The 20,040-nt window shown below is 40.2% G+C and overlaps 2 protein-coding genes across 3 annotated transcripts; one reads left to right on the top strand and one right to left on the bottom strand.

Moving 5' to 3' along the window:
• Nucleotides 1–118: 118 nt before the first annotated feature.
• Nucleotides 119–18,718, top strand: neil3 (nei-like DNA glycosylase 3). 2 transcript variants are annotated; one of them, XM_088432083.1, is made up of 11 exons: nucleotides 119–297; nucleotides 460–572; nucleotides 1,109–1,249; nucleotides 1,566–1,779; nucleotides 2,215–2,289; nucleotides 3,211–3,377; nucleotides 5,542–5,708; nucleotides 6,351–6,588; nucleotides 7,084–7,249; nucleotides 7,944–8,058; nucleotides 18,419–18,718. In XM_088432083.1, exons 1-11 carry the CDS (start codon nucleotides 193–195, stop codon nucleotides 18,439–18,441), a joined length of 1,524 nt encoding a protein of 507 aa, XP_088288209.1. In that variant the 5' UTR covers nucleotides 119–192; the 3' UTR covers nucleotides 18,442–18,718. The 2 variants fall into 2 exon arrangements, with proteins under 2 accessions (XP_088288209.1, XP_088288208.1); XM_088432082.1 differs by lacking the exon at nucleotides 18,419–18,718 and having other exon boundaries at nucleotides 7,944–8,314.
• aga (aspartylglucosaminidase) lies at nucleotides 8,315–18,143 on the bottom strand. The gene is made up of 9 exons (XM_088432084.1): nucleotides 17,885–18,143; nucleotides 14,822–14,975; nucleotides 14,639–14,751; nucleotides 11,857–11,969; nucleotides 11,146–11,251; nucleotides 10,823–10,898; nucleotides 10,635–10,742; nucleotides 8,729–8,862; nucleotides 8,315–8,479 (listed from the first exon to the last, which is right to left on the bottom strand). Exons 1-9 carry the CDS (start codon nucleotides 17,991–17,993, stop codon nucleotides 8,379–8,381), a joined length of 1,014 nt encoding a protein of 337 aa, XP_088288210.1. The 5' UTR covers nucleotides 17,994–18,143; the 3' UTR covers nucleotides 8,315–8,378.
• Nucleotides 18,719–20,040: the final 1,322 nt, after the last annotated feature.

Raw genomic sequence — 20,040 nt, 5'->3', positions numbered from 1 at the left:
CACGGCTTTTGGCGCCTTCTGCTGTTTTGTTTTATGTCTACGCGAGAAGGCCTTTTACCTTAACTTCCGCGTTACGGCCCAGAGAAAAATCTTATTGCGCATGCGTCAAATTGAATAACTGGCGGGGTAGACAACCGGTCTACGGTACTTCCTAAACATTAAGGTTTCCTTTGTTTGAAAAAAAAGGGAAAGATGGTTGAAGGTCCCGGGTGTACATTGAACGGCGAGAAGATACGTTCGAAAATCCAGAAAGGGCAGAGAGTGAAAGAGATGCGAGGCAGCATGTTCACGACGAAGGTATGTGGTCTGAAAAAGTTTAGCTAGTTTAGCTAGGTGGTGCAAGTGTACCGAGAACACATAAGTCACTGTAGTAATAGTCTGACATTAATGTTTTAGCCTGCGACTTGCCAAAACCTTTCCTCAGCGGTGTACTGTACAGTGACATTCGTGTGTTTTCAGGTATGCGAGCAGGAACGAAACGACGCCATCCAGAGGCTAAAAGGATGTCAGTACACTGGCGTAAACACCCTGGGGAAGGAGTTGTTTATGTACTTTGGCCCGAAAGCTTTGAGGTACAGGATACCCCAGCCATAGCCTCGGCATATTCTCATAGTATTTACAGCACTTACTTTTCCAAGCACACTTTTTCTAAACACACTTTTAATAAAATACAAACACATGTAAACATCCTTGTTATCTGCTTGCTAGAGCCTAGCCTAGCTCTCCTCACAGTGGGCGGGGTACACCCTCAGCTTCTTTGCCAGTCAATCACAGGGTACACAAAGACTAACAACTATTCACACTCACAATCACACCTATTATGCCTACCCTGCATGTATTTGAAATGTGGGAGGAAACCAGAGTACCCTGAGAAAACCCACACAGGCATGGGGATAACATGCAGACTCCACCTTGGAAGGATTAGGAAACAAAATAGCAACCCCCACCGGTGAGGCGGACGTGCTAGCCAGTCTTCCACCGTGCTGCCCACATGTAAACATAATCCAGTCTATTAAGAGAAAGCTCTTCTTATATATATTTTTATAAGGAAAAGTCAAGTTAAAGGTTTATGCTTTCATACTCTTTAATATTGTGAATCCTCTTCTAGAGTCCACTTTGGCATGAATGGCTCTATGCGAATCAACGGTGCAGTGAGGAAACCTGGTGGTGCCGGTGGCTCTAATCCCGTGCTGGAAATCCACCTGGCCGGCGACACAGTGTGCTTCTTTGACAGCATGGTTGAATTGAGGTAAGACCAACATCAGAACGGGATCGTGACTTCACATCGAGGTTTGTGAGCCCATTCCAGAGAGTGTGCTCTAGGGCGTGGTTTTGTTAATTAGCACTCAATTTCTCCATGTAGGACTTATTTTTGACTTATTGTTGATCTCATAAACACTCTGAAAACTGAGTGCCGTAGAAGCATTCAAAATGTGATTTGCTTGTACTGTATGTGTATATGTATGTACAGTACTGTTTGTGCACGTGTGCAAATATGAGTGTATCTAGGTGTGTAAGTGTGTGCACTCATATATTGTATGTGTGGGTGTTTTGTGTTCTCGCAGAGTGAGCGACGACTGCGAGAAACGCATTCAAGCTCTTCAATCCCTGGACGTGTGCTCCTCGGCATTCGTTCCCTCACGCTCGGCCGAGGCGGTGAGACGCCACGGTGGCCGGATGCTGTGCGACGTCCTCCTCGACCAGGCTGTCATGCCGGGAGTGGGCAACATCATTAAAAACGAAGCCCTGTTCGACGCGGGCCTACACCCGGCCGTGAAGGTATACATGATGGATGGTGTGCAGCCGAAGGTGGTGCTGATGATGGGAGAAAAAAAGCGAGACGTTCTGAGACACCCTACTTTGCGTAACTTTCTGGTGTGTTGAGTGGGGGGTGAAATGGGGTGCAGACACAGAAAGTAACACTGCGCAGCAAAAGAAAAGATATAATTTTGGGATTTGATTTAAATCATGATATTCTTTCAGTGTGAAGGAATTAGCATAGTTTACATTTTATTAAACAAGCCATACATTTACTATTCATTGGTTTGGGGAGGGTCACCTAATGATGTCCTTATAAAGTGGTACCTCTTTTATTACGGGGGTTACGTTTTGCAATTTGCAATGTTGAAGTGGTCTCTTTTTTTTTTAATTATGTGTATGCTTAAAAATATTTTATGTAATGAGAATCATTTGTTGCTGTTGCGTCATCCTCAGGTGGAGCAGCTGTCAGATGAGCAGCTTCACCATTTGGTAAAGATGACGCGTGATTTCACTCTTCTCTTTTACAAGGTGAGATTTTTCAGGTATGCATTCTAGCTGTGGTTACATTTTTTTCATTTATTTTTATTTTAATTGCATTGGATTTGCTTGATATTCTTGTGTAAAGATCTTTTCAAATTATACTTTTGTTTGTCTTATATATTTTCTCTTATTTTTTTGTATTATATTATTGTCTGTTTTGTACATTTTAGGAGTGTATTTTTATTTATTGTATGTGCCAAATTTACCCATTTTGTCTTTTTGAGTTATTATGAGTTATTACTGAAACTTGTTTAATGTAATGTTTATTTTTGTCTTTTGTAGTGTTTTGTCAAATACAGTAGTTATTTTTCGGTTTTTGGGAATGTTAAACACATCTAACATGTATTTTTTAAGTATCTTCAATTAAGTTCATTTTTTAAATGGTCTAATTGTGCCTATTTATGTATTTTATCTAATTTTAAAGGTAACTCAATAAAAAACTGAAAATGTTTATAGTTTTGGGTTAATTTTCCTACTTTTTTTTCAATATTTTATCAGTTTTTGGCTTGATAATTTTGCATGTTTCAAACAAATATGCACAGATACTTACAGCTAAAATTTTAACTCCTATTTCTTGTATTTCTGTCCATCTTTTGTTTTTCTGGCTAAGATTTTTATGTGAAGTCTAAAATATAGACTGAGGAGTATATTACATCCCGTCTCCAAATTTATAATAAGTAGTTAGTTTCCATGTTAGTTTCAAAAGACTGCCAACATTCTTTATATTTTTTTTTAAACTGCACTTTTAGGGTGAAGTGACAATTTGTATAATTTGCCTGTTTGCAGTTTATAGTTTAACTGATATGATGTTACATTTTAGCCGATATGCTGTCCATATTACTTGAACATATTTTTGGTTTCGCATGGCATCTTTTCAACACTTACTCACACTCTTCTCCTCTCTGCCAGTGTCGGAAGTCTGGCTCTTCGCTATGCACACACTACAAAGTCTACAAGCGTCCTCGGTGCGACCGCTGCTCTGGGGCCATTACCGTCTGTCGTCTAGGCGACAACGCCAGGATGACATACTTCTGCGAGCAATGTCAAAGGCGTGACACCAGCAGCATCCATATCAGGTGCGGGCAAAACACTGTGTTGATGTCCCTTATATAGTGACCTGTGTGAGTGTAGTTAAGTTTGGGTGACCTAAAGAACGAGGATTTTCGTAGAACTTGATTTAGCCACCCAAAGCTGCTCTTTGATGGTATACTGCCTACAACCCTCACAGAGTTTCCTTTTAAAGATACGCATTGGAAACTCAACAAGGGTTGAGGTCGGGGGAAGATGATGGGGACCATACAATGTTTTTCATACTTCATACTCAGTAAACATGTGAGCGGTTTTCTAATAGGTGCTTCACTTTGACTGTTCAGTAGACATGTTGTGAAATCTAAGTACAATATTCGTTGAAAGTCAAGACAAAATATAGCTAAGCATACAACAGTCTGACATACAAAAAAATAAATAAATCACATTGTTCAGCTTACCAAGGCCACTCATTTAAGATTTAAGATCTGACTAAGCTTTGTTTCATTTTTCTGTACATTCAAAGATTAACATGTGAATAATAGAACTTTTATTTAATGTATTTACTATCCTCAATACATTGTAAAATTTCATAGTATACGTACTGTCAGGTTCACCTGTTGGACATTTGTGAGAAACTATACACAAAGAAGGAGAGAAAGCATGTTTTCTTTCTCATGCATGCGGAGAACAGAGAAGAACTGTACAAGATCAATTCTACTCCACTCTGAAGCAGCCCCTCCGAACCCTCTCTTTTTGTTTGATTTTAGAAGTCCCTAATTTACATAAGGGCTCCCACCTTAAAAACAACATAGCCGGAACCCTGTACACGTGTCTTTCTATGGACATTGACTGTGGCCAAGCTTGTTCAGGCTGGTCGTTTTCCCCACAGTGAGCTCCGAGACAGCAACCTTCTCATAGCACACATTTTTGCATTAACAAGCAGTTACATTTATTATGTCGCAAAGTGTTTCTTCATTGCAAGGAGTTCTATTTATTATAGCAAATGTATAATCACTATTTTTACAATTATTCTGACATGTACACAGTAAAAACAGTAGAATATGTACAAAAGAACGGGATGGATAGTAGCTTACATTTGACAACCACACATTGCTAAAATGATACTTACAAGCTTTGGAGCCATTATCCTTGTCTTCAACATAGCTTTCCGGATAGAAGGTTTCAGCTATGAGAGGCCATCTTTTGCAGGCAGATGGGCTTGGCAGGGAGCGGGGAAGTGTTTCGGGCGCCCTCGATGCGCGTGTTCCGTGCGTGTTTGCCAGACAGAGCACGGGCTCAACACCTCCTGGCTGGTGTTTGTGCGAGGCTTAGTGAGGGCTCCCCGCAGAAAGCCCTTCAAACACATTACACAGCTGACAGATCAATCTGCGAGGGAAGTTTGCGGCCGGCAGCCATCAGCATGACTCCATCCTTCCATCCATCCCTCCATTCATCTCCGCGATGATTGGCGGCCTTCTTGTCAAACATAGTGGAGCTTTATGTTGCAGCACTATCATTTAAATGCACACCGCCTGCTACTGGTGTTGCCTCACCAGCTGCTACATATGCAAATGTTTACTTGGCTTCCTCCTGCGGGCTGCGGAACATTTTTGGTGTGGTGGGTTGCTACATTTTTTTTTCTCATTTGCATCATTTTCCAATATAGCTGTGGTATATTTTTGTGCAATATTTTAAATTCTTTATTCACTGTACTTGTTTTTGTGTGTAATATTTTTTGTTTTGTATTCTTGTATATGGGTCATCTAATTTTCTTCCTTTTTCACATATTTCCATGGTTTTGTTTCATCTTTCGAATTTTTCTGTCAAATTTTTTGTTTAAGTATTTGTTTAACACGTATTTTTGATCAAATATTTTGTCTTTTCTACTTTGTAATATTTTTGCCAACACATTATTTTTCAGTTTTAAAAAACACAAATATCTAAACTTTTTTTTTTTCTCCCAATGTTGCATTTTGTGTTACTTTCTTGTTTTTTTTTTATGGTAATATTTTCTGTTTTCTAAGGCTACCCCAACACACACGCACACAAACTTGTTAAATGATTCTTTTCTTATTATTTTGGTTTATTTTTCTTAGTTTTTGTTAAAATTACTTCTATTTGGACCGCTTTTACAGTAAATAGTTTGAAATAGTATTCAGTCACCATTCTTACAATACTGTAGCTAAAGTGTCCTTGTTTTCATGCTTGCAGTCAACTTCCAGTCAGGAACACCTTGATTGGCTGGGCCAGCACTAGAGAAGCAGCGAATGATAACGTGGCAAAGAGGGAGGAAGAGGACTGGGCTTGTCACCTATGCACCCTCCTCAACCGCCCTGCTGCCAAAAGCTGTGATGCCTGCCTCACTCCCAGAGCTCCAGGTTAAGATACATTTTTTGGTCATGAAAAGTGTGCCATCCACAGGACTTAGGTAGAACAGTAATGCGTGCCGTGCTTTTTAGGGCCAAGTCAGGCAGATATCAAGATGTCTGACGATGGTATTGATTCTTATTTTAATTATTATTCCGACTTGAAGCTGTTTGTAATACCTTTACTTCAAAAATGTTCTAAATATTTTGTCAGTTGCAGTTTTAGTTTGTCAGAATTTTCCCTTGTATGTATTTTGATTTAACTAGAAATTTTATATTTTTAGATTTTCTTTATGTAATATTTTAGGTATTCTTTTTATTTTTGTTGGGCTGTGTTACAGTAGTGTCCCAAATGCTTTGACTTCTACCCCTCCTGTTAGCCCAAAGCCCTAACTTACAGTATATTAAATACAGTATTGCAATAATGTATACAACTGTGACCATTCAGCTCACTATATAATGGGGATTAAAAAAAACGGCACTAAAAACATACCATCAGAAAGTTGGAATGTCCTGAAATTGGCCCAATAGAAGGAGTTGCGCGGACTTTCAGGAGTACATTTAAGTCTTCACGAGTGTTGTTTGTGTAATAAAATGTTTTATGAGTGGAGCCCTAAAATAAACACGAAATGTCTCTTCCTGCTTCTTGTGCAGTCCACAAAGAGGACACCTCTGCGCCCTCCTTTACCGATCTGGTGCGGTACCCATGCACTGCCTTCGCAAAACCCCGAGAGGAGCGTAAACTCAACTGGCGCTCCGCTTTTGGGACGTCCACCTTGCTTTTCTCCAACTTGAGCGAGGCGCCTGAGCTGTCTCGCGGGGGTACACCGGCCTCGTCCAGTCAGCCGTGCAAGAAAATGAGAATTGATGGCGGTCCCTCGAACAAGTTGGGGTGAGTGACTCGCTCATGAATAACAATAATAAGAGCCTCCCTGGTCTGAGTGTGCTCAAGTTTTATTTTCATGTTATTTTCACCCTAACAAGGCAAGTTTCATCTCCTCTGTTAGTGCGCACGACAGCAGGGACGCATCACGGTCCCGCCGGACCCCCTCTTGTGCATCCCATGCATACAGAAAAGTTGCAATATTCCAAGAATAAAAGTGGGCTTTTTTTTTCATAATAAAAAGTTGCATTCAGAAAAGTTGTTTTTGGATGGGGAGATAAGTCACAAATTACTGGGGGGGGCTCAACAAAGAGGTTGGTGAATTTGCTGGTGCCAAACCATGAGAATGTGGGGGTCCACTGACGAGGAATAAAGTTGAATATTTCGTAATAAAACAATTAATAATTTAAGAGAATAAAATCACTATTGAATAAAAAGGTGCAATGTTATTGGAAGAAAGCAGTCTATTTTCTTGTTTCATATCCCTTTTCTCTATTCTGCTAGTGCACACACGACATCAGGGATGGAGAGCAGGCCCTGCAACCCTCCCTTGTGCACGTCCCATGGTCGCCCAGCTCTCGTGCGAGTGGTCCACAAGGACGGCGACAATAAAGGACGACGGTTTTATGCCTGCTCACTGCCCCGGGAGGCAAAGTGCAACTTCTTTGAGGTTAGACGTTTCACTTAAGTAATCTGTCACAATTTCAAACATTCCTCAGGTTTCTTTCTTATATGTGTGTGGCATATTTTTGTGAAAGTACTCCAGGCTCAATTATTGCACCACACCATTTTACTACTGTTTTCCTAAGGTAACTTATTTAATTTTCAATGGAAAAATAAAAAATTGTTCTGATAAAACTGATGATACTCTTTTCTAAAAATGATTTCTTTGTGTAATTTTACAGTTTTAGGTTAAGCTAACCTTTTTTCTTGAACATAATGTATTCTTCTAAGATCTTGCTTTTTTTTCCTAAAAAACAAACCAAAACAAATGTCCTTGCTATAGCCTGATTTATTTTCAGATAGTTATTGTTCCTGTTTGAATTTTTAATACCGAATTGTGCAACTTCTTAGAATGACTTTTTGCTTCTTAAATGTATAACTTTCTATCTGAAAAGATGACACGCTTTCTTGTTTTTGTTTTTATTTTTAACTTTTTTTCTATATATCTTTATATATTGGGGGAAAAAAGGTTAACATTACTATTGGAAAACATTTAAGAAAAAAAACAACACTAAATGGAAGATTGGGGAAAGAAAACACATGCAAAAGCAGACTCACATGGACACACAGACGAATACTTTTTGGATTAAACTATTTAAAAGTATACATTTTTAATATGTCCCCATGTTTTGTTATTGCAGTGGGCTGACTCGCACTTTCCCTCCTGTCACCACGGCAAACGATGCGTGATGAGAACTGTGCTCAAACTGGGGCCCAACAACGGTCGCGACTTCTACACCTGTGGTTTCCAAAAGGGTAAACAGTGTGATTATTTCCAGTGGGTGGAGAGCGAAAGTGGCGCTTATTTAAGAATTAAATGATGCACGTAATGAAAATTAAATTATGACTAAAAACCACATTAAAATACCAGTACAAGGATATTCTCTAAACGTGCTTTCATGGATATTGCCGTATGTAACTTATTTAAGTCAATCTTATATGTATATTGCGTCTCCTTATTATGAGTTCTAATAAAGTTTTTAGATGTTTAGTAAAGACACCAAACAAAGTCTCGCTTCACCATTTTTACTTTATTGTTTTCATATTGTCTTCAAAATATTTGGATTAATCAAAATTTAAAAACAATCCACTGACTTGAGAAGGGGCACGTTGGACTCTTCATTTGACACCATGTAGTGAAACTGCAATAAGCTGGGCACCTTGTTACAAGCTGCGCCTTTTGAAAACAGCAAACGTAATTTATTGGTTTTGTTGTTAGCATCTCCCCCGCCTCCGACACATAGACGCACACATATTATTTTTACTTAAAAATCCACTTGGCTTGAAAATGTAAGCATTTTTATGTGAATTTTACTGTGACACCCAACAATCTCCCAAATATTGTCTCTCAGGTAACTAATAATTATGTTAGGCACATCAGCGCGTTTGGCGCCATCCATGTGTGTATATGAATCCCAAAACTCACCATAATGGCCTGTCGCATTAGCACAGATGATCGCCCCAAAAAAGTCCTTGTAATGCCTCTTAATCCTCGAAATGGCCATCTTGCAGGCTGCCGAGGGATCCGTCCCGGCCCTCATCAGCTCCACCGCCAAGTAACTGTCGGCAGTGCGGCATTGGACAGGCATCAGGCCGGCTAACGAGGGCTTGTCAAGGCCGCTAAGCGTGCTGTCACAGTAAGCTCGGGGTGCATTGCTGTCCCTCAAGGCGGAATCTACGCTAACATGCTTCATAGGCCAAATTAATGGACTCCTAGGTCAATGGTCTACAATATCCAGTATAAAACTATTTTTGAGAAAAGGCGCATATATATATATATATATATATATATATATATATATATATATATATATATATATATATATATATACATTCATACAGTCGGCCCCCGGCTTACGAGCACGAACAATTCGCCTTACGAGCGTGGATCAGGGAGATTTTTGTCCTCCACTTACGAACAAACCTCTCGCCTTACGAGCAATGAACGCTATTGGTCTTACAACGTCACACTAACTGTCTCACTCACGGTGTCTAAATATATTACCATTTAAGTGTAGTGTTTGTACAGCTAAAGGGAAAAACAGCTGACATGAAATTAAATGTGCCGATTGCAGGACAAAGAATTGTCATTGGTTTAAATGTGTGTTTTTTTTTAAATTAATTGTCAATACATTCCAACCGTTTAAAAAAAAAGTGCGAATAATTATCAGTCAGTCACGGAGATGCGAATATGCTATTGGTCGATTAAGGTCACCCGGTCTCACTCACGGAGATGCTATTGGCCGGCGTCACACGTCAATCACAGAAATGCCGATATGCTATTGGCCGAACGCCTTTATCTAGCTTGATGGGACAGGATGGAAGGAAGGAGAGAAAATTAGTGAAAAACGGAATGTTGTGAAGACTTTGCAAACTTTATCTGTTAGACATAGCTTCTAAAATTACTAGCAGCGGTAAAGAAAGAAATAAGAGGATGATGTTTTAGTATCTGCGTGATTTGCACCCTGACTGAAAGAGTTACTGTAACACTGTAAGACCAATAGCATATCTATCGCCGTAATAACTTTGAGCGTTAGACTCTGCCCCCCTCTGCTTACACCCAGCTCAAGTCTCGTCGTTTCAAAGGTAAAAGCTATTTATTCATTGAATTTATCATATAATGCAAGTGTACAGCAGATTATGTCACTCAATTTTAATATATGTATACAGTGTGTCGTTTTTACCTAAGGCTTCGGCGCGCGTTGCACGCATTCACGAATTAACATGGGTTTGGATTGCCCGCTATATGAGCAATTCGAGATTCGAGCGTAGCCGCTGAACGGATTAAGTTCGTAACCCGGGGGCCCACTGTGTATATATATATATATATATATATATATATATATATATATATACACGCGCACACACCTGACAAAAAATCGTACCGTAACAGCTAATCATACCACGAGGAATAAGTAAGCAAATAACCGCAGTATCGTGACTCCCCAAATATAAGGCATACCTGTATATAGGAAGTAAACTTAATTTTTGAGTCAAATTCAGCGCTCCAAAAACCAAAATAAATCTTGTCTTCCTAAACCCTTCATACTTTCTTGTGTTCATGTCCGTAATTTGTGTCTGTTGTGGGTTAAGTGTGTTTTAGATTTCCCACATTGTGAGATGCAGCTCAAGTGTAATGGTAAACGCGTACAAAGCAGTTGTTTAATTTCTCCTTGCGACGCAGCTTGAGTTCATTTTGCCATAAATACTCAAAGTTGTGCTCCATCCTTGTTTCACCAACTTTATGATAGTATATGTCAAAAGACCGCAATCAAAAAAGAAGCCCAATGAAATGCCTTTCCGTTTTCTCTTATCGGTGCACTCTTATTTACCTGGGCAGAAAGCGCATCATGATGTCTCCGTCTCCAGTTGCAGCGGCGGCTCCGGCTGAGCTGTCAGCATAGGCTCCCGCCCCAACTATTGGAGAGTCCCCAACTCGACTGTGTCGCCATACAAAATAGACATTTTTGTCTGAATGCACCATGCATATTTCTTACCGAAATCAGAATGATTAACATACCCCGGAACTTTATGAGTGAGCCCATTAGTAGATGTCCCCGCAGCCACGTGGCCGTATTGATCAAATGCAATCATACCTGGTCAGAAATAATAATAATTAAAAGTGCAAGCATTTGGGCACATTCCTTAACAGGTGTTTATCGAAGTCCCAGCACTGGAATTCGCTCGCATTGGCTGACTTTCGGATCAATTTTGTGCATAATATTGTAATAGATTCGTTCATCCAATTTCCTGTCGAGTTGTAACTGGTGCAGGAGGGTTACATTTCCCACCTTAAAATACCACATTTTGTTTAATGTAAATGGATGGGGAAAAAAAACCCACCTATGGTGTCATGGGAGCGAATACTAGTCGGACGTTGCTTTTTTGATCCCAGCTTCTCTTGGGGCTTGTAGGGACGACATGATTTGGATGGATTGGGAAAAACGTTCTGGCAGGGGGGAAAAAAAACAGTAACAGATATAAATGATTGATAACCATAAACAGTTTGTTGTTAAATGGATTAAATGTTAAATGGACCCTAAAAAATAAAGAATGAAAAAAAAATAAAGAATGAAAATCATAAAGACATATATCTTTTAAGAAAAATCAAACTCAACATGCTAAAGAAAAAGACTTTGTTTTATTATGACAGTTTATAGAGTTTATCTATGGTTTATTTTGAACAAATAGGTATATTCTCCATGTCCTAGTAATAGTTGTTATTTTCAGTTTTCATTTTATAATATATGATTAAATCAATCACATTTATGGGAGTGTGTTTTAAAACTCTAGATGATTTTGGTTTTTAAACAAGCCCAGATTAAACTACATTGGTCCATTTGACCTGCACCATAACAAGATGATTAAGGATTTTCTCGGGGCCATTACTTAGAAGGTCAGGATAAATCAAAGAAATGAAACACTTCTAAACCTAACAAGCCATTTTCGCCATGAACGACATAATTATCAGCATGCCAGTCAAGTTCGCAGCCTAATATCTTTTCGTAACAGCATGCCCGGAGCTAACGCTAATCAACATAGCGACACACTCACCTTTCGGTAATTAGGTTGGCAGTTGCCCTTGAGCCACTGCGTGAAAATATTCAGCGACTTGTCGGTGGTCAGGTCCTCGGCAATGAAGCCCATGTTTTCTGCGAACACCGTTGCTGCAAAGAAAGATGACATACGGCCTCTTACCGTTTTTTGACATGAAAGCCAATTTTACAGCCTTAATTTGATCAAAATGTAATCGCGACTGAGGAGGCGCTCATGGTCCAAGCAGGCGTTAACATGCGGCGGGTGAAACATAAGCGTTCAATAGATGCCTTCAGGTTGCTTTAAATTAGTTTCGGAATAAATTTCACCCAAGTTGGCTTTGAACATCAATTTAATCACAAACAGGACACTTGTGATACTAGGCACATTTTGTAAGTCATTTTTGGCTACGCTGAATCAAAATCAGTCAAATATTCTAGAAGGTGTATTTCTATTAATTAAAAAAAAAAGTCTTGTTGACTGACAATTTTGATCCAAAGTTCATGTTAACATATCTCGAAGTTCTGGACTAGTTTGTGCAGCAATGAATACGAAAACAAAACAAATACGTGTAGGGCTGTAGCTATGGTGTCAGTGAACAAACGTGAACCCTGTTAACGTTCAAATCCGTTAGTCACTTTGCATTTTGACCTCGCGTTAGTTGTGGCTGTGCCGTGGTTCATGTATAAATGTGGTTATGTGTCTTTTTTCTCAGCATTAATGGCTTACGTCAAAGGGAAGTAAATCCCTCAATGTTCCAAAACTAATGTTCAATATGCCCCCACAAGGCATACTGATTATTTTTGATTAATAGTACTTGTACTATTGTTGTTTATTTGTTACAAGTTATGCAGCAAAGTCCACTAGTTTTTATCCACCTCAGAAAGTGGCCACTTGCTGCAGACATGAACGATACTCATGATGATATGACGTTCTCAAGCTGAGCCGTGAGCAATTATGCTGTCATTTTCAGTCAATGTTAAATGGCAAATGGTCATCACTAAGATTGAAAAGAAAAAAAAAAAAGACATGGGACTGCGTAATTCATATTACCGTATTCAGAATGCTGTGTGCATAGAATAGATCCCTACAAATTTGCAAACAACAATACATTACATTGTCCTGACAGTCATAGGAAGAGATCTTTTATTCCACCTTGTTTGTAATGTAAATATTCAAGTTATTTGGTTGTGAAAAATATGGTTGCAAGCCGCATGAGAAGGCAATGCTCAGTTTCCACAATACTTCGTGTTTTTAATTAAACAGTATTATACTTTGGGTTTAGAAGTGAATTTCATGTTTCATATCTTAGATTAGACAACTCTGCAAATTTCTGCCTTGTGTATATTTAGCCAACATGCAAAAGAATTTCATAGCATTCTAGTGTTTGGTACGAAGTTGCCTCACTACTGAAAGGATAACTGTCACTATTAATTTCAGATAGCGGTAGGCACTCCCATTATCTGAGTAAATACGACATCTAATCAGTCACTCCATAGGCACACATCCGTGGCCGTGACAATACGCTCCAATTTAAATGGAGTGTCAACAATGCTATTGAAGTGACTGGTTGTCGCTGGGACTATCTGAGACACTGGTGGGATTTTCCCTACGCAGAAGTGTGGCTTCACAGAGTTGAATTGTCTGGGGGGACACAAAGCAAACAGAAAATATCTTGTTAGTGGCAGTTCTCCTGGAGAAAAAGCCTTAACGATGGCAGGAGGTCAAAGAACAACTGTCCAGGCTGACTGGGAATTGGAATACAGTATATGCACAAGGAGAACATCTCTCAAAGATGTGGAACATTGCAGATCACACCTGATGACTTGGCTGTTGTTTAACAACTTGGAAGCTACAATTTGGAAGCATCCGACAGCAGAAAATGGTCGGATGGGTTTCCATTTCTGCTGGCACGTGATTAGTGTCAGAACGTAGTGTAAACAACATGAAAGCATGCATTCGTCCTGCCTCGTAACGAGGTGGGTTCAAGCGTTAGGATGTTTTCTGTGCCCTCTGAGTAACAACTGGATTAGAAGCCACAGCCTTCCCCTGTGTATTGTTACTGACCACATGCGTACAGTACATCACTTGATGAGTGTCCAATAGTTATTTGGCATTGTACAGTATATGGCACCGTAGCCAACCTCAAATCAGGTTAGTGGTAAAACAAGGGCTTTGATTTAGGATTTCATGTCATGGTTATGGTTTCAAATGACGATAGGAAGCCCGCACTCTTTAGACATTTGCAGTTATGAACGTTTAATGCGTTGACAAGCTTTTTTATTTTTGGGACTGAGTTTGAAGTATTCGACAGCATTTGAATGTGCGCTACATACATAGTGGCTAGCGCTAATCTAAGAAATTCATGCCGTATCAGACAGTGGCAGCACAATTGATTAGCGTTATTATGCGTCGTTAATCAGTGATTCAATGATTTTTTTTTTTTAATAGCAGTGTGTTGATATTGGTAGAGACTCTCTGTTATCACAGCTGCGAAGGCTAACCTCAAAATAAAAGTATTCTACATTGTCATTCGTCTATTAATTGCTGTACGAAAGAAGTGGAAGGTTAGGCGGTGCTCTCTTTTCCCACTGAAAAGAGACTGAAATGCCACTGAAATGCTTTGTCATGATTAAGCTTTGCAAATCACTCTTTTTGAATTGTCATTAGGATAAGGATTTACGTTTTTTAAGCAATAGTTAGGGCGTCAAAGTCAGGTTTTAAGGCCAGGTTGGTGTTGCCAATTGCTTTCAATACAAGAGCGTGGGGAGTGAGTTTCAGGTGTTAAATATCCTCGTACCTGACTGTCCCACCAGCATGGTGTGTTCGGTTCGCTCCATCACTGCTCTTGCTACGCCAATGGCGTTTTTAATCCTCCTCAGGTCAGCCACAGCGCCTACCTCCATTGTGTTACTGTTCATGCAGACACAGTTGATGCTTTCCCTCATTACCCACTGGAACGGTTCTTAGTTTTTGTTTTTACCCGTTCATGATCATGGCATCCAGCGTGGTCTCACCACTCTCATCTGGGCTACCACCATAGCCCACGCTGCCGTCGCACTGCTCCTTTTGACAGCTGTTGCACCCCGCCTCCACAGCGTCCAATACCGAGCCACCAGACTGCAGGACCGCCCACGCTGGAGCGGCAACACAAACACATGATGACAATTATACACTGACTGATAAAGTAAATTTAGATATTTGTTTCGGACTATATTACAATTGTTTGAAATAACTTTTCTGCAGAAAGATTGAGAACTCTTTGACACTCTTTTGTGGAACTAGATCAGGCTGTCGTGGCTGCTTTAGAGTGCCTCGTTGCCAAGCATGAGTGTAGAGAGGAGGAAGAGCCAAGGACGAAAAGCTGCTCTACACTGGTGTAGCCGCTTTAGAGAGTCTTGTTTTCATATTGTGGAAAAGCCTGGTGTCCACCCAACCGGATAGAATCAAGCTAGATATTCTCTATTTCCATGGCAGTTTTTATAGTTACGAGAAAGGTGCTGGACAAAGTAGCAATCTCTTCTCCGGGTTTTACTACTTGTATTTCATTGACAGTTAAGTGGTGTGGTTTCATTTTTTTCGGGAGACAAGCTCACAGCATCCGAACGCGGTATTTTGTTTTGTTTTTTTCCATTTACAGGGCCTTTAAAGATTTATCTGGTTGCATGGATACAAGCAATGGTGGAACATAGTTTGCGAAACAACGTGAGCCGATGAAACCGCGGATTGAGACGAGATGCATAAATCATATGAAGTTAAGAGACAGAGATGTACTGCATTGTACGTATGCTCAGCTCCTTAGTTTCTCAGTACGGTAGTGATAGTCATTCTGTGTAGGGCATAAAATATATATGCCCCAGACTGCTACATACTGTATCAATCTAAATGTGTTGCTTCATCGTTTGTGTTCAGCTTGTTATTTTCTTTACACCATGGATGTGCTAATTTTAGCTAGTGTCCAATGGTATTTCCAATTGTATGTTGGCATTAGGCTAAAGGAGGAATGATAATTTTATCTAATGCTTTTACTGAAACATCAGAATTGAACTAGAATTCAGAACAATTTTTTTAGAGACACATTTTCTCACAGGCATTTCACAAAAAAAAAAAAAATCTTGTTTTCTTGCCTTTATCATAAAAAGCTTGGGATTCCTGAGCTACAACTAATTGTATACAAGTTATTCAAGAGCCACTTTTCCAGCTTTTATTTCATTTACTTTAACCTGTCGAACATTGTCGGGTGCTAAATTGCCGTCACAAGACGAAATGATATAACTTAGGGGCAAACATTTTCTTTCGCTGCAGCATTTTTATGCTTCCCTCTGTTCAGAATGTGTGGTCTCGGGTTTCTTGTTGCTCCATGTCCAGTCTTGAACTGATGCTGTAACAGAAATTCAGAATAGAAAGAGATCCTCTAAAAAGATACCTGAAACACACTGCACGCCAACTTGCCCACTTTCACCCCATCAGCCTCAGGAGAGGGAGGGCAAAAAAGATGATGTACAGACGATAAATTAAAGAGTTTCCACCTATCAAGCGCAGGACATTTTTTTCCAGTTGAACTCCCATCTTGTCCAGATTTCATCTGTCAGGGCGGCTGCGTGTTGCACACCTGGTGCCTTGACAGATAAGTTCCGAGCAAGCGCGAAAGTGTTTTCACTTTCAATCTGTGACTTTCTGATGCCTCATCCTCAACACACAAATCCAATGGAGCGAGGGCAGACGACCCGTGTGTTGGCAGTTATGAATCCCACTCGCCTTCAAACGCAAGTCTCTGATATTGAGGTCTCAAATTATCACCAAGAATCAGAAAACATAGTGCTGATGTATTTGATTCAAAATCAAATCTCACCTCCCAAAATCCTAAATTGACCCCCCGATCATGTCTTCTTCATACTTCTATGAACATATATACTCTACTCACAAAAAGGTATTGGGCTTTTGGGTGGAATTTCAGGACAAGCCCAAAATTCATTCAAATCTTTACAAGTGAACTTATTGTGACCTTCTCTAAGTCTTTGAATGCAAATATCCAACTGTTAAATGTTTCAATACTTTTGCATAAGTTGTGGTTCTCTAACAAAGAGCTTAATGGCAAAAATCACAGCAGGTGTTTGATCCTTGAAATGTCCTGGTTCAATTAAAGCTTGGTGTGTCACAGTGTCGTCAGCAGGTTGCAACTGAGATAGAGAGACTGGAAGAGTCAAAGAAAGGTGCAGAAGTAGATGACCTTCGGACAGATCCTGTGCTGATAACTGCTACATTATGAACGCTGCCCTAAGAAACCGGATGACGAATTCCACTCAACTCCAGGCATGTTTAAGGGAGGTGAAAGGCACCCAAATGTCACGTCAGACCATGCGAAATCATTTACATCAGCATGTTCTGCATGCTAGACGACCTGCACAGGTACCTTACCTTGCATGGGTCAAGAAGCATTTATGCTGGGCGAGGGACCAATGGGCCTCAGTGCTGTTCTCTGATGAAAGTCGATTCACGTTGAGCAGAAATTATGGCCCGAGAGGTCAGGGAGAGCGCTGTGCATCAGCCAGTTATCACAAGGCAAGCTTTTGCTGGTGGAGGTGTTACGGAGTGGGCAGGGGTGTCAATTTGGTACAGAACTGCCCTACACTTTGTGAATGGTACAGTGTCAAGCCATAACATAATTAATCCAGTAATTGTGCCCCTACATGAACAACACAGGCCTAACTTCATCTTCATGGAAAACAATGCTCGTCTGATTTAGACCTTGGAAAGTATCTGGCATTTTGTGATGAAGAAAGTAAGATAGACAGCCCTAATCGATTCACTGATTTTTTTTTTTTTTCAGAAAAACACGTAAAATTAGATGTAGCCTCGATCGCAATCTGACCATCACTATGTTTTCGTTGCCTAGCAACTACGTACGCAAAAAAAATGGCGCTCTGAACGTAAAAACACGAAAAAGGTTCTGCTTCCTGATCCACGGGTGTCAAACTTGGTATTGACGTGAGACTTATGATTATCTAAATTACACCCAAAAACACATTTAGATAAAAACAAATACCTGCTACCGTCGCATTTTTGAAGCTCCATGTGTTGATAACCAGTGGCAGTGAGGCTTTTCCAAGTGCAAACAGGCATGTGAAAGTGAGAAATTTCAGCGACGTCGTCATCTTGTCCGAAAAAAAATGCGCGGAACATTAAAAAAAAACTCACACGACTATGTATTCTTGTCAATACATGGCCATTCGGCATATATTACTACATCTTCCAATTTCAAATAAGTATGTTGCCCAGCTTGAGTCACTTCCGGGTGACGTCACAATTCACGTGACTAGACAATATTCTTAAAGAGGCAACACGGTGCGGCCCATCTGATATTTCTGGGACAGTAATAGACTAAGTCCGTCTCTTTAATCAAAATAAACAGATACAAGTGTCATTGTTTTAATTGTAAAAATACTTAAAAAAAAAACAACAACCTAAATACACTACTATTATAGACACTATTATAACCATCCATACAAATCTTTGATAATGTGAGTTTAAAGACCCAAGAAATTCCATTCATCCATCCATTTTATCTGTTTATCCTAAGGTCGCAGGCGTGCTGGAGCCTAGCCCACCTGTCCTCGGGCAGTAAGCAAGATACGCCCCAAATTTGTTGCCAGCCAACCGCAGGGCGCACAGAGACAAACAACCACTCACTGTTTCACAGTGTCTTTCACACAGCTAGGGGGAATGTGGAGCATTCAATATACGTACCATGCACATTTTTGGGAACATAGGAGGAAACAGGACAATCCAGAGCAAATCCATGGTGGCACAGGGAGAACATGCAAATTCAACAACAAGGCTGCTTGAATAAGTTTTCCGGCGAACTTTGACCCATTATGAAAAGGAAAATATGGCTTGGCTTGTCCATTCAAGACAAAAATACGAGAGCAGTGGCATGACACGAGTGGATTTCACCAGGTGGGGTGAGAAACACAGTGAAGAGCAACCGATCCACGCTCTGAGCTCGCCATGGTCGTCACTTGGGTAAAGAAGGCTTCAGCAAAGCATTTCTGGAGCCCTCCATTTCAAACAAATTGGACTGGTCCCAAGATGGCCACCTGTGGAAGACCAACAATGTGTGATGTTTGCGCCGATGACGAGCAGAAAGGAGAGGACGTGCAGCATTTAAATGGAACAAGATACAGAATTTTGTGTCAGATAGTGATTATGAGTTTTAGGCCTTTTTGACATTCATATTCAGCTGTGTCAAATGATAAAGCATTGAAACTTCAATTTTTTTATTTGTTGCAACATTAGTTCAGCATTTGCGTCTAAGAGCGTGTGTTCATTGCCTCGTATGCTCGTACATTGACTTGCACTTGCAACAGTAATAATATTTTTTTGATAATGTTATGGTTATTGTTTGGTAAAATTCGTTGCTTCAGGACCAGGTAAGATTCCCCACAAAATTAGAAAATTGCTCCTCAAATCAAGTTAAGGCACAAAACTAATCTGCAAAATGAATAAATAAATTTTGACCCTTGCATGGTTTATTAATTATTATTGTTTTTCTCTTTGTATGAAGAGGAGGGGATGGAGGATCTGCCTCCCCTTACGGCAGGGCCCTGTCTATAATTCCAACATGCAGAAAGTAGACTGAAGATCTCTCCAAAATGGAACAGGAAGTCTTCCAATGGTGTATAAAACAAAAATATCAGATGAACTCCAGGTGTTGAAGGTTTGCTATGTCAATTCAATGATTGACAGACAACCTGTCAATAACAATAGACCCAGCACTTGCCCGCTGTTGTTTCTTCTAAATTAATAATAAAAAAAATTTAAAAAATCAACACCCAACGGGGCCCTTGTAATGTTCACCCTTCCCATGTGGACTATTTTTTATTCATAACATCCATTGTATGGATGACATTAGCATTAATTAGCATTGTAGCTATGGAACCAGCAAGTTCCCCTGGGCTTTTTCTATTGAAATCCTTCATCCAGGTGATATCATGGTTCCACGCGCATTATTGACTTGCAGATTGGCTCAGAGTGTTCCGGTTTGAGGCGAGCAGGATCGAAATTGCAGAGGAACAGCTCGGGGCCGGGCCTTTGTGGCGTTGCTCTCTCCGGGGGGGTTCGTTTTTAGCGCGCAGAAGCCTCGGGCGGATGTCTTGGCGCGGGATGCTCTGTTTGTGCTTGGCAAACGTCAACAGGCGGACT

Source organism: Hippichthys cyanospilos, chromosome 13, assembly GCF_059441005.1.
Source record: "Hippichthys cyanospilos isolate Australia breed blue-spotted pipefish chromosome 13, RoL_Hcya_1.0, whole genome shotgun sequence".
Classification (NCBI taxonomy): Eukaryota; Metazoa; Chordata; class Actinopteri; order Syngnathiformes; family Syngnathidae; genus Hippichthys; species Hippichthys cyanospilos.
The sequence above is the reverse complement of the archived record's forward strand: the minus strand, read 5'-3'. Positions and strand labels throughout refer to the sequence as shown.

Excerpts from the sequence above, each read along its gene's own strand:
- neil3 (XM_088432082.1), top strand. The coding sequence starts at position 193 with ATGGTTGAAGGTCCCGGGTGTACATTGAACGGCGAGAAGATACGTTCG. Across the intron at positions 3,378-5,541 it reads ACCAGCAGCATCCATATCAG|TCAACTTCCAGTCAGGAACA; the intron begins GTGCGGGCAAAA and ends TCATGCTTGCAG. Across the intron at positions 5,709-6,350 it reads CCTCACTCCCAGAGCTCCAG|TCCACAAAGAGGACACCTCT; the intron begins GTTAAGATACAT and ends CTTCTTGTGCAG.
- aga (XM_088432084.1), bottom strand. The coding sequence starts at position 17,993 with ATGACGACGTCGCTGAAATTTCTCACTTTCACATGCCTGTTTGCACTT. Across the intron at positions 11,970-14,638 it reads CATGCTGGTGGGACAGTCAG|CAACGGTGTTCGCAGAAAAC; the intron begins GTACGAGGATAT and ends CTTTCTTTGCAG. Across the intron at positions 8,863-10,634 it reads ATGATGCGCTTTCTGCCCAG|TTACTTGGCGGTGGAGCTGA; the intron begins GTAAATAAGAGT and ends CACTGCCGACAG.